This window comes from Echiichthys vipera (genome assembly GCF_963691815.1).
Source record: "Echiichthys vipera genome assembly, chromosome: 20".
Classification (NCBI taxonomy): domain Eukaryota; kingdom Metazoa; phylum Chordata; class Actinopteri; order Perciformes; family Trachinidae; genus Echiichthys; species Echiichthys vipera.
In genome coordinates, this window is record NC_139845.1 from 10629577 (window position 1) to 10643166 (window position 13590).

The 13590-nt window shown below is 38.2% G+C and overlaps 1 protein-coding gene across 1 annotated transcript in view; it reads left to right on the forward strand.

Moving 5' to 3' along the window:
* Window positions 1–13590, forward strand: part of cacna2d4a (calcium channel, voltage-dependent, alpha 2/delta subunit 4a) — a gene marked incomplete at both ends in the record, with an annotated part of 85358 nt that overhangs the window by 67643 nt on the left and 4125 nt on the right. The window contains 7 exons of the mRNA XM_083935593.1: window positions 3921–3982; window positions 10144–10158; window positions 10655–10699; window positions 10948–11010; window positions 12165–12235; window positions 13234–13309; window positions 13404–13456. Of these exons, the coding sequence (XP_083791719.1) occupies window positions 3921–3982; window positions 10144–10158; window positions 10655–10699; window positions 10948–11010; window positions 12165–12235; window positions 13234–13309; window positions 13404–13456 (385 nt within the window). The remainder of the gene's footprint in view (window positions 1–3920; window positions 3983–10143; window positions 10159–10654; window positions 10700–10947; window positions 11011–12164; window positions 12236–13233; window positions 13310–13403; window positions 13457–13590) is intronic.

Genomic DNA, 13590 nt, shown 5'->3' on the forward strand with positions numbered 1-13590 from the left:
GAACTTTTCATCCTATAGCAATGGACTAAGATGAAATTCACTCACCATTTACCATACCAGTAAATGTATTTTTTATCTGCTTAGCTTCAAATAATGTATACTTTACATTTTTTGCTGACCATTTTCAAAGGCGTGCTAAACAGTTTGTTATTCCATATGTATTTTTTCTAATGCTCCATGCAGGCATTGGCTTTCTAAATTTCCGATAACAATAATAATATAATATTTTTGATGTTCACTGTGATGGATTGTGAAGGCTGACCATGATTTTTGATATTTCCTTTTTTGGACTAGAGTATTAAGTTAATTGAAATTAAAACATACCTGGCTGCAGATAGTGATGTTGAGATAAGAAAATATCACTGAAAAGTAAAATTGTAATATGGATATTGTTTTGATGTTTTGCAATTACCTATTAGAATTGTACAGAGTTTGGTTGGTGGCAAGCCAAAATTTGTGCGATCTAGACTTGTGACTAGCCCCAATCCTGGTGGTTTGCAAAGTGATTTTCTTTGTCAATGTAGTTGGGTTAATTGATGACTCTAAATTGCCTGTAGGTGTGAATGTGAGTGTGAATGGTTGTCTGTCTCTGTTTGTCCTTATTTGCCTTATCAACTTGCGTCCTCTCCAGGGTGTACCCCGCCTCACGCCCGAGGAGCCGATCCCAGCTGAGGACACTCACATTCACACCTACGGGCAACCCCGCTAGGGGACAAGCGGTTAAAGATGGATGGATGGATGATTATTGAAATGATTTTTTGGAGTTCCACACATTGATATAAACAGAAATTCTAGAGAGAGCATTGCTATTTAATTGGTACTTGGTATCGGGAAATACTTTTTTTGCCTCCCTTTAACTCTGCCTTTGACTTTTCTGCCCTGCAACCAGACCTAAAAATGACCATCCCATAATCTAATCTCCCTCATAATAAAGCCTTTTTGCCACCTGAGTCCATTACAATAATTATTATTCTGTGTTTTTATTACAATAAATGATGATGTGTTTACAGAATGTGTACATACAGTATGTGCCAGTTGTGTGAGGGGAGGTGTGTGTGTTTATGTGTGTTTTGTGTATTGTGAGCACCACAGAGGCTTTCCCTGTGTGGCTGTAAAAAGCATACTGGTAAAAAAAACGCTGAGTATTTGATACTAATATGATGTGTCATATCTTCCCTTGCAGTGTGTGTGTGTGTGTGTGTGTGAGAGAGAGAACTTATGCAATTACGGTTCCTTTTTGCATTACCACGCTGACTAAAATGCTGATGGACGTACAGCCCTAAGCTGACACAAGCAATCACTCTGCCGCCGCTTGTGTTTATGTGCGTGTGTGAAACATGTACAAACACACACTAATTCTTGGCTTAATGTTTTGTGACGGAGAGTGCTGTGGTGTAGGCAGAGGTTAGACGCACACATAAGCGTGCGCACACACTGTCTAAGAATAGTCAGTTCACGCAGCGGTGCTGAGGCTCAGAAGGCCAGTTACTGTAAAAGGATTTTCATAAGTTGAGTTCTGAAGGCAGAGCTGATCTGTACAGCTGGTCCTCTTCTACTCCTCCAGCCTGAGAGCCAAGAGACAGCCCACCCTGGGACATAAATCGGCTCATTAATGTTCTTTCTTCTAAACTGCTGGAATTAAAGTATCCTTCTCCATTTAAATTCTACTACTGCTGCTTTACCCATTACTTCTAATGGACTCATCACTTAAACAGAAAATATGTGACCACCAATGCTGTTACTAATACTATTTATATACTGTATTTCTACAGTAGAATCAGAATCAGAATTACTTTAATAATCCCAGGGGAAATTGTTTTCCTAGCAAACTCCAGCTATACAAACAACATATTTAACAACAACAATATTATACAGATAACATATATTTGTAAAAACAGAAATATAAAACAATATATATATAAAAGTATAAAATTTACAATAGTAATATATACAGATCAAAAGTACTGTAATAATGTGCAAAGTACCGTAAAAATGTGCAAAGAACAGATTGTTTATGATTGAGTCTGTATTACAGAGAGGAGGTGACAGACTCTCCAAAGGATGCATTGTATAGTTTAATGACCACAGGCAGGAAAGATTTCCTGTGGCGCTCTGTGGTACATCTGGGTGCGAGGAGTCTTCTGCTGAAGGTGCTCCTCTGCTGGGCCAGTGTGTCATAGAGAGGGTGGGAGACATTGTCCAGGATAGACCGGAGCCTGGACAGCATCCTCCTCTCTGCCACGGTCGTTGGACTACTACAATAGCAAAATTCACACCACTTAATCACAGTACTGCTGTACAGTCTTCATCAGTAGCCATTTTCTCAATGTAACCTCAATCAGGTGCCCTTTCACACACAACAGGAGATTCCCCGCTTCAGACAGTTCTTACTGGAAAGGCTGGAAATGCTGGAAATATGTTTGGAGCGTAGGGCGTGCAAGAGGCAGGACATGATGCATGAGAGACAGTTGGTAATTTGGTCATAAACAAGTCTCTAGCCGTTCCTTGAACTTGTCTGGCGATTAGACGCATTAGCCCTTACCCCTAGCTCTTTTGTCTTGCTAGCCACATGATAAAAATGTCATCAACACGCCCACTTTCCCGTTGTGAATTCTCACACATGGGCTTAATTGGAGATTACACAGACTTTGTACAAGGGAGTTGGCAGAGTAAACTCTGTTTGATGTCTGATCCAACTGACTGGGACATAGGCGTTCTCACATACAGTTCATCCTGGTATTTTCAAGATAATTTGTAGTAGTTTGCAGTACATGTGTGAAAGGGGCTTTAGAGAAGTGATTGTAGCATTAGGAATTATACTTTTTTTCCAGAGTTTTCAACTGTATCACATGGTCTTCGTCATCAGTATATCATTGACCTTATAAATGGAAGTTTGACCAAAAAACGTTGAAAAACTTATGGTCAACATTTTAACTTTTTCAGAGTTTTTAACCATATCACATTTTATCCATAGATGAAGACTGTGATTTAGTTGAAAGCTTCAGAAAAGCAAGAAAAAGCTGGAAACTGGAATTTGAATTGAATCAAATGAATGAATCAAATTAGAATTCTTGCAATAAAAGTTAGTTAGTTAGTTAGTTAGTTAGTTAGTTAGTTAGTTAGTTAGTTAGGTAGTTAGTTAGTTAGTTAGTTAGTTAGTTAGTCAGTTAGTCAGTTAGTTAGTTAGTTAGTTAGTTAGTTAGTCAGTTAGTCAGTTAGTTAGTTAGTTAGTGCTTCCATTGTTAGTTTTTACTGGTTGCAGGGGCTGTGGGTCATATGGATGCCTTTGCATAATGTTATCTGTACACATATAAGACGGAAAAATGATATAACAAATGCAACAATAGATCTAGAAACACATGGGATTTGAAATATAATGTGAATGAATACCATTACTACTGTCTCAGCAAGAAAGATGATAATGTATCAAATGTGCATCTCGAAAACATTGCAATCTCATCCCATACTAACCTTGCAATCTCAAGAATAGAGAATGGATACAAAGTGAGAGAGTGCGATCATAAAATAATTTATATAATAATACTTGAAATATCATGCCGCGTAGCCACAGGTGGTATACATTGTTTTTTTCCTGCCTCCATGTCGTTGCCATGACACTATCAGCATGTGCTAATAATGTTTACGGTGGACATTTACTTGAGAGAGACACTTAGGGATTCAAAGCCCAGGTCTCAATTGCCAAAGATTAGTTTCCTTTTCTCTCTCCATATGTACATTACATCTGCCATATCCTCTGCTCTATGTTCTTCCTAATCTTCCTCATCATCATTCCACTTACCTCTCTCCTCTCCCTGCTTATCCTATCTTCCAGCTTATCTAATAAACTCTATTCATTTGTCTGTACAGGTTTATTTGACTGCACTCAATTCACCGTCCTCTCTATCTGTCTCTCTCTGCAGCCATTGGTGTCCAGATGACTCTAGATTTGATGGAGTCCAGATTCTGGGCCATCGCAGCACAGGTAAATATATACAGGCGTAATGTGATGAAAGTGTTCCCTTCTATAATGATTCTTCCAAATGTTTTGTGAATCTTTTCAATAGTTCATTAAAGGTCTCATATTGTGCTCAAACTAAGGTCCATATTTGTATTTTGAGTTTCTAATAGAACACGTTTATCATTGCAGCCTGTGAATGACACTCAGAGCACTATAGTGTCCCTTATGCCATGCTGTTTTGACATTTAAAGTGTAACATCACACCTAGTTCTGAGCCTGAATCCCCCCACTGCATCATTTTGAAAAATACAACAAAGTGTGCAAAAGGGCTCAGAGGGGGCAGAGAGAGGGCAAGGGCAGCTCAGATTAGAGGGCATTAACATTTTAAAATGTGATGACATAGAGAAGTCCTAACCGGTCGTTTCTACCTCAGCATTGAACTTGCAAGGCTAGGGCTGATTTAAAACAGTCGGTTTTCAACCCATGCAAGTTTTTATCTATTTGGTGAGAAATATTATCACCAGCATTATTGTGTTTCATCACAGTACAGTCATATCATTAAGTTTACAGCTCAACAAAATATGTTTAAGTGTGCAGTACTTAATAGCTAGACTGGTATTTATCTGTAATTCAATTGATCCTAGTTTCAAGTCTAACTATTAAATATTAAAACGGCCACTTTTACTTTTGAAAGATTTAAAGATATCTTAAGCTACATTATCTTAAAGATGTCTTCTCTTCAGTTTTGATTTGTAAAATCAAACTTGTAGACATCTTGAAGTACAATTTCCACATGTTTTTGTGGGTATCTTTATAATATTTTGACAAGTGAGAATACAGTTTTGACCAGGAGAAATGCTATTATGGATATCTCAAAGTAATTACAAATAGTGTTTTTGGAAATCTCTCTTTTTACAAAATGGGAACTTTAGCCAGTACAGAGACAAATTTTTATCCCATCAACTGAATGAATCCTTCATATTTTAGATCTAAAGAGTTTGATTCCAAAATGATCGTATATCAGCTAACTTATAGATAAGTTGTCAGCTATTTACAAGTTTTTGCTTTCAAAACAGTGACATTTAATGGATGCCACCATTTGAAAAAGAAAATCATGAATCCTGAATGTCAGGTACGACATTAATAAAACCCTGAGATCATTATTGCATTAGTTTTTGGTTTTTTTTTACATGTTAGATTTATAGTTCTCTGTTTTTATTTTGTAGTGCCCACTATAAAACAAGTTAATTGTAGTGCTACGCTGGCCCTAATGAGAAATGTCTGGTTTATTTATGGTCATAGCAGTTATATTTAGAAAATGCTTGTGGAATACAAACAACACAATTATACTGTTTTTCAGATACTGTGAAATAATATTACCCTCCCCAAATGATTTACTCCCACTGTATCTGCTTAATTGATCAGTCTAAAATTCTAAACATCTGTGCATCCATATTAACCATTTTTAAAGGTTGTGTTCCTGATATGACATTAAAATCCCACATTTAAAATATACTGCGGGAGAATAAATTTGCTATTTTATATCTTGCTCAACAGAAGACAAGGCTATTAATGAATACACTGTTTGCTTCACTTGTTTATCCTATGGCCTCCACCCTATATTTAGGAATATCACTTTAAACAACACTGACACCAGTTATATCTGTATGACAAGCAGTAAATGATGATTATAGCCTCTTTTTCTGCTCCATTAGTCGGTAATTACAGTATTTCAACTGTGTTTTATCCAAAGCTTAATGCAGTTTTTTCCATATCACTGCAACCACCATTAAATGAGGGTTTACCCTGCCTAAAGTATTATTTTTGAAAGGTTTAATATCTGCCCAGAGAAGTCCATCGGTACTAGTTACAGTGGAAGATCCAGTGTCCTTTCAGTTCTTCCACACCTTCAAGAAAACGTTTTATTCAGGACAACCTGCTTAATTTGGCGTAACACTGTTACTGAGGCAGGTGTTGATAGCTTGGCTTTTCCCCTCCTCTGCTCCCATGGCTGTAAATGACAGCAGTTAAAAGAGCATTAGGGCTGCTGGCTGGCCATTAAATGATGAATAGCTACCACAGCTAGTCTTAGCAACTCAGAAGTGTGAGCGTGTGTGAGCGAGTGTATGTATGTGTTTGTGGAGGTGTGAAGAAGAGGCTACCGTGTATGTGTCTGTTAAAGTTAATGTGTGTCATGTTGACAGGGACCATATGCATGACCATCTGTGCACAAGTGTCCATATTCATCAACTAGGAACTTATTAGCAGCATTTGCAGTAGCCTTGTTATCCACCAGAATTATGCTTTATGCCGAAAATAATACCATTCTCATATTTTGTGCACCTTCGACTTTCTCTTCACCTGCATAAATTCTCAATTTCCTCTCTTTATGTCCTTTTGCTGTCATCTCCTATACAAGCTCCTCCTTCCCTCATCTCCTCTCCTCAGCCCTCCCTCTTCTCCTCAGATAGCTTACATAATCATCTTATCTTCCTGCCATGTATTCACTGTCAAGCATCTTTATTTCATAGGGGTTTTTGTGTGTGTGTGTGTGTGTGTGTGTGTGTGTGTGTGTGTGTGTGTGTGTGTGTGTGTGTGTGTGTGTGTGTGTGAGTGTGTGTGTGTGTGTGTGTGTGTGTGTGTGTGTGTGTGTGTGTGTGTGTGTGTGTGTGTGTGTGTGTGTGTGTGTGTGTGTGTGTGTGTGTGTGTGTGTGTGTGTGTGTGTGTGTGTGTGTTTGTGTTAGTGAGTGCAGGCACTCACAGTATGTGCTTGACCTGACTGTGTATGTTCATATGTGTCCATCCATGCATGAAATTGTGAAATCCTCTCTGTGGTCTATTTTAAGAGTTAAACGGGTGTGAAGTCACATTGTCACCGACCATCTAAATAAAAAGACTTCTACCAAAGAGGGTGCCATATTAGGGTGGGCGATATGTTAACATTTTCCAGCCAGCCACCGTCAGCCCAGCAACTGGCAATTGCCAATATATTTGCCCAGGTGAATGTGCGGATGCGGAGACACCTCTTTCACCCAACTAAGACTTTAGCTTAATTTTTAAAGAGTAACTAACCCCCAGTTTTAGCTAAAAACAAATTTATATGTGCGTTTAGTAGTGTTGTCGATAGATTAAGATCCAAATCTTGACATTTTAGTGCAAAGTATTTGAATTCCACATATTGTGTTGATACTCCCGGCTACTGCAATTTAATTTTGCTATTGGCCGATCTGGTGCCGGGAGTCGCCTATTTGGTACCAGCTTTCATCACCAACCAACTAACCTAACTAAATTCACAAAATAAGATTTAAAAATTGGCTGGCTCTAAATGCTGTTTTTCCTTGCTGTCTCCGCACTGCCTGTTGAGCAGCTGTTCGCGGGAGCTCCTTATTCTGACAGACATTAGATTTATTGTGTTTATGCTTTGGGAACATAGACTATATACAGTATATAAAGATGGATGACATGAAAGCCCCCAATATGAACTCAGAACATCTCAATCGCCCCCTGGTGGCTACCTGCAGGAAAGGTCAAAAATCCTGCCCCATCCATGTTAGTGGATAGGACATGGGCCAAACCAAATTAGTAATTAATTAGTTATTTGATGCTATAAAAAGCATGCTGTAACATCATGATTGACAGCTGCAATTGACTCATAATTGGTCAGGCAGGTGAATGGATGGGACTTCGTTACAACGGCTCTGCCAGCTGATCATTACGGCGCTGACTGACCCCAAGATTAAAAGCTTTTGTGCAGTGGGAGTAAGTGAAGACGTGTTATCCATCTTTATGATTGGGACAGATTTGAGCATGCAATCTAAATATTGATTTTTTCTGATTTTCACACTGCTCCATCATTAGGTGCTTGCGAGAGCAACATTTCAGTAAGAATAACTAATAATTGGTTTGCTTTAATTACTAGCAACATCAAGTTAACTTCATCTTTGTGCGTTTGAGAGAAAAGATCATTGCTAGGAACTCCACATATAGTTCTCAGATCTCAGGAGAAGAATTACATAAGTGATCTGACCTTATAGCTACAGTGTAAGGTTGAGTATCTTAAAATAACATGTTATTAGTTGATGAATTATGAATTAGTGAGGGTTAGAATAAAGCATGAGCTTCCATCTTATGCGAACAAGTGAGAATGTTAATAGGAAAATGTTCTGACATCTCTCTACAGCAAACTCGCTTTGTATACTGTGTGCGTGTGTGTGTGTGTGTGTGTGTGTGTGTGTGTGTGTGTGCATGCGAGCGTGTGTGCGTGTGTGTATCCATGGTGTTTAAAAGTGAGAGACAGTGAAAGAGAGTGAAACAAGCAGAAGTTCCTTGCTCAACTGACACATGTTCTCACCTTGGTTAAATTTGCAAACCCACGATTTTCTAAAGATACATCACATTAAAATATACATTGTGAATCCTAAAGTGCAAGGATCCATCATCCTTCACAGTCCATTGCTGCTGTATTATGTCTTCAGAGGCTGTGAGGTGATAGTAATGAGAATCTAAAGAGGATACGTATTTTTACCATTTACATGGTGGAATGCATTTCATCTCGTGGACAAGACTTGGACAGAAACAGAAATTGCCTTTTGAATACTTGTGTTTTTTTTAGTTATGTTCAGAAAAGGAGCCACTTTCTTTAAAGTGTATTCATGCAATTTGTAAAATGTACAGGATAGCAAAGCTCAGTTTAGTATATGTTTAATATATTACTATACTGTGTGGCTTACTTTGAGTTCAAGTGTGTTTGTGAGCAGAGAGCAGGATCATCAGTAGTGGTGAGAAACTGTTCGATTGAGGTTCAGGGAATGAGAGTGATAATTGATGTTCTCACCATCACCTTGACGCCTCCTGGAGCTCCCAGGCAAGACACATTTACCAACACAGGATCTGGGAGAACAGCATGGTACGTGCTGCCCAGATTTAGAAATCTGGCTCTGATGTTTAAGGTAAAGAGGCTGGCTGAGACATAGAATTGACGAAAGTCGATCAGTCCATCTAGTGATCCAACTGAGAATAAACCTAAGTTTTTGACTTTTTCTTCAGAGAAACAATCAGGGCAACAATCTGTTTGTATGCAGGAAATATTATAATGTCACAGGCATTTTTCTATTGAAATGTGCTATGCACATGCCAGCTCCCCTGAGGACGAACCTTTTCCACTATGGACACTTCATTGGACTTCATAGCAATCATGCATACAATTAATAATGATCAGTTTTGCAGTAAATTTGCTGAACAAGGACACCATGCATTTTTTTTCCTAATGTCACTACTCACAATAATATACTGTATATATTTATGATTCTGGCCAAAGCAACAGGAATAAACAAATGTTTCTTAAAGGGGGACTATGCCCATTTTCTGAATTTGTACATGTTATTCCTATGGTCTTATGACCCTGCAAAAATACGAGTGAAGTGCTAAAACTCAAATTTATGATGTCATCAAATATGATGTCTGGAACTGCTCCATAGACAATGAATTGTGAAAGATGCTAAAGATGACACTGAGAGCACCCTCTTCAACCCATGATATATATTTATCAACATGACATGGGGAAGGACCATCATTTCTGTCCGTCCACTCACTGAATTATAGTTTATTTCAGGAGGCAGCGATGGGAAGCAGAGAAAAAGACTGACATGTTGCTGTAATAGGATTGAAAAGGGTGATAGATTTTCTCATTCACACTTTGACATGCTCTATATAGCCTGACCATGATATTAAAGACATATTGTCCACAGATGCCAACACATACTGTGGACATAAGAGGTGAATCATGTGGACAATTATTGACATCTTGACTCATGACCCCAAATCCACAGATGAGGGGACATTTACAGACAGTGTTGATGGAGAACTTCCACTGTCCACTTGGCAAGGCTGATATGTAGTAAATAAACCTTTTTATCTTCATTATGTAAGAAGCACCAAACACCTGACTGCAAGTGTTGCTTTTTTCATTTTGACTCTGATTAAAATGTTCATTGATTTGCTAAATTTCTGCTTGAAAATCTGTTAAAACAGTCATACATTATCGCACACTTGCTGCGAGATGATGTATGGCTTTGTCAACAGCGATCTAACAGCAACAGAGTGAGACAGTGTACACATCATTAACTGAAGTAAGGTTTATCTTTCTTCTTCATGTTCTCTTTCTTCTTCTTTCCTTGTCTTCTCAGCCAAATGACACAGATGTAAGTATGCATAAGTTTCCCTCTCCTCCTCCTTGCATGGAAACAAACATCTAAAGCGCCTGCTGAGCTCTGTGAAGTCAGCTTCACACTCCAGTTAAAACAGATTGCACACACAGACACAGTCACGTACATGCAGAAATTAAACTGCACAAACTCGGAAACAAGACACTCAGAAGCCCATCACAGGTAGACACCACACGCAAATTAACACTGTCTCACCAACACTGACGTGTTTTTTTTTCACACACACTTTCACGTAAACTTGTCGACATTGACACATGTTCAAGCAAAACACCTCCGCAGAGAACAGACGGAGTGTGTGTTTAAATCATTTCCTCACATACACAAACATGTTCTCCTTTAAACACATACTTTTAGGTAATAACACGTATTACACTTCCAATCGTTATCATTCTTTTTTTGTTTTTGTTTTTTGGTAATGATTAACCACATTAAAACGTTTTCATCTTTCTCTGTCTGGCTTTCTGCCCTCCAGTGCTCTGATACAGAGGGAGTCTGTCCTCTTCGGTGTGACAGCTTTGTAAGTATATATTGCTGTCTGTTTGATGTGTAGTGTATGAATAGATGACTTAACTGTAAAATGTCTTGGTATTAAAGCCCCAAAAAGCTAGAAATGGCGTATGGAAACGCAAAAGTTACAAAAATAATTTTTCAGTCACTTCATAACTTGAATTATACATATTATTGTGCTATTGTTGACATTGTCTGAGGTATTTAACACAAATATTTCCTTACATAAGTAATTGCTTTCTCTTTCTCTCACCTCAGGATATTGCATGCTATGCGATTGACAATAATGGCTTCGTCCTAATTTCTAAACAGCGCAGGGATGTGAGTACACACACACACACACACACACACACACACACACATTGTGCTTTGACTTGATTATTAAAGAGCTCTTACGTCTGTCCATTTCTCATTTCCCAATAAGAAAAGAAACTCTCAGAATGTTCAAAACATTTTGTAACCAACAGTTTAGATATCCCGTCTGTGGCTTGAGCTCTGTGTCCAACAGACACACTAGCTTTGAATAGGACTAGTTTTGCCTTTTTATTACAGACTTTTTGGGCCAATATAAAACTTTTACCCAACAACATTTTACCCAACAACATTTCACTGAACAACATCTTACATTTTCAAATTTCAGCTTTTTACCACGGTAACTATCAATATTAAGTCTAAGCAGTAAAATGTGTCGGTGCTCATGAATCAAAACAACTATATACGTAGCACAGCATTGAAGAGACCTACAACTGCAACACGACAAAATCTAAGCAAAGCATTGTGTGCTATACTTTTATTGTAGCATTTATAGTTTATATTCAGGTTTTGAACTCTTTTCTCTTTTTATTCATTTTTTAAAACAGCCAAACCGAGTTCTGGAGCAGTACGCAGCACTAAACCCATCTGAATGAATTTATTTTGGTTTTACCTTATAAGGAACAAAGCATAACAATATGAGCGAATATGCAACTGACAAAAACAACATCATACATAATACAATAAAACCAGAATAGCATAGTTCTGATAAAAATCTTAATGTGGGATGTGTCACAAGTTATTTCAATCATTTGAGCAGTTAGAAGTATTTATTATTGATCATAGCAATAATACTCCTACAATATGCCTGTATATGTTTTAAAGGTTTGAGTGAAATTATGTTGAAGGAATAGTTTGACATTTTGGTGTTGCTAGCCGTAGCTCCATATTTACCATACGTTCATGAAGTGTTTTTCCCAAATATTCGTCATATGCTTTTAAAAGATTAGATGTAGAGTCACTTCAAAATAATAATGTGTGATAAAAGTACATTGCCTTTAAACCAACACACAACATAGTTAAATGAATAATTAATCATACAGTTCACTTTGAGGTGAAAGTGAAAAGAATGAACACGAAGGGTGGGAGTTGACATGGCATGAATTCAATATGTTCAGCCACACAGATGGCTTCACACAGTGTATTTTTCTCTTTTCTAACAGGCGGGACGATTCTTTGGCGAGGTTGATGGATCAGTGATGACAACACTAATCAGAATGGGAATGTTCAAAAGGTAATGTCTGGTTGTCATTGCTGGACTGTTACCTCGTCCTGACAGGGCCTGCAAGAGCTTAAGCAAATCTTTGTGTAAACTTCTCTAAATCAATTAGGAGAGAAGCTGCAGTGCCCCAGCGTTGCGATGTTTAGTGCCATATTATGCATCCCAGTGCTCATAACAACATGCATTTGAATGTGGCTCATGAATTGGATTACATGTCACCCTCATGTGGTATCACAAAGACAAGTGTTTGCTGTTGAGTCTCATCTTAGCCAGGAGGGTGGCCTGCAAAAGGTTTTCTGTTTACATTTTGTTCTTATACACCTAAGCCATGCATTAGTATGCATATGAAACCCAAAGCCTGGAGGGCGTGCTTTACTGTCATCATAGAGACTCAAAGGCTTTGTTTGTATTGCTATATAATGATCTAATGATATGGTTTCTGTCCTGTGTTGTACTCTCTATGTGCTGAGGGTAGCTAATTCATCCATCTTTGTGTGGTATACTGTAGATGTCCCTGCTTTTCCCTTTTGCTCCCCTTTGAGCTTCTGTGACTGTTCTGGATCCCCCCCCCCCCCCCTTACTTTTTGCCCGTCTTTTATGTTTGAAATCTCATGAGTGATGTGCTATTTTTATACAGCTAAAAGATTTGTCATGTTTCATTTGACACAGGATATTACATAACCAGTTTTGAGCATGCGTGAACTTCAGTAGCTGTGCACTTATACTTGCACTTAGATGAAAATTTGTTTGTGTATTTATGTGTTCTTGTGCCTCTAACTGCATAAGGAACAAATAAACATAATGTAGAAAAACAAGAAATAAGTCCTCTGTCCTGTTCAAAAAGGAAAGTAATTCTAGCAGTGAGAGTTAGGGGTCAGGGTTTGTGCGAAGGTTAAGCTCGGCTATTTGACGCTGTGTGTAATAGTCTGCAGGGGGTCAAGTAATCGATGTAAGTCAGTGAAATACTGCCTGAAGACCAACACAATGGGCTTTTGTGTGTGTTTCTTCAGGGTGTCCTTGTTCGACTACCAGGCCATGTGTAAGATGAACTCGCACTCTGTCAGCAGCGCCCGTCCGCTTCTTAGTGTATGTACAGTGTACACACTTTGCATAATTTTTCTTTTTTTACCATATCGGTCCAATCAGTCCTGCATTAACTGTAATCTGTTTATCTCTTTAGCCGTTCTATGGTTTGGCTGCAGCCCTCAAGTGGTTCCTCTCCAACTTCTTACTGTAAGTGTTGCCAGGGGATACCAAAATGTCATTATGTACAGAATAAAGGATTTTTGTTAAGATTTGCTATTATGTATCACTACTGAGTAAGTTCAGTTTTTGTGCATGTGAAACCAGCGGAAAGTTTTTTTCTT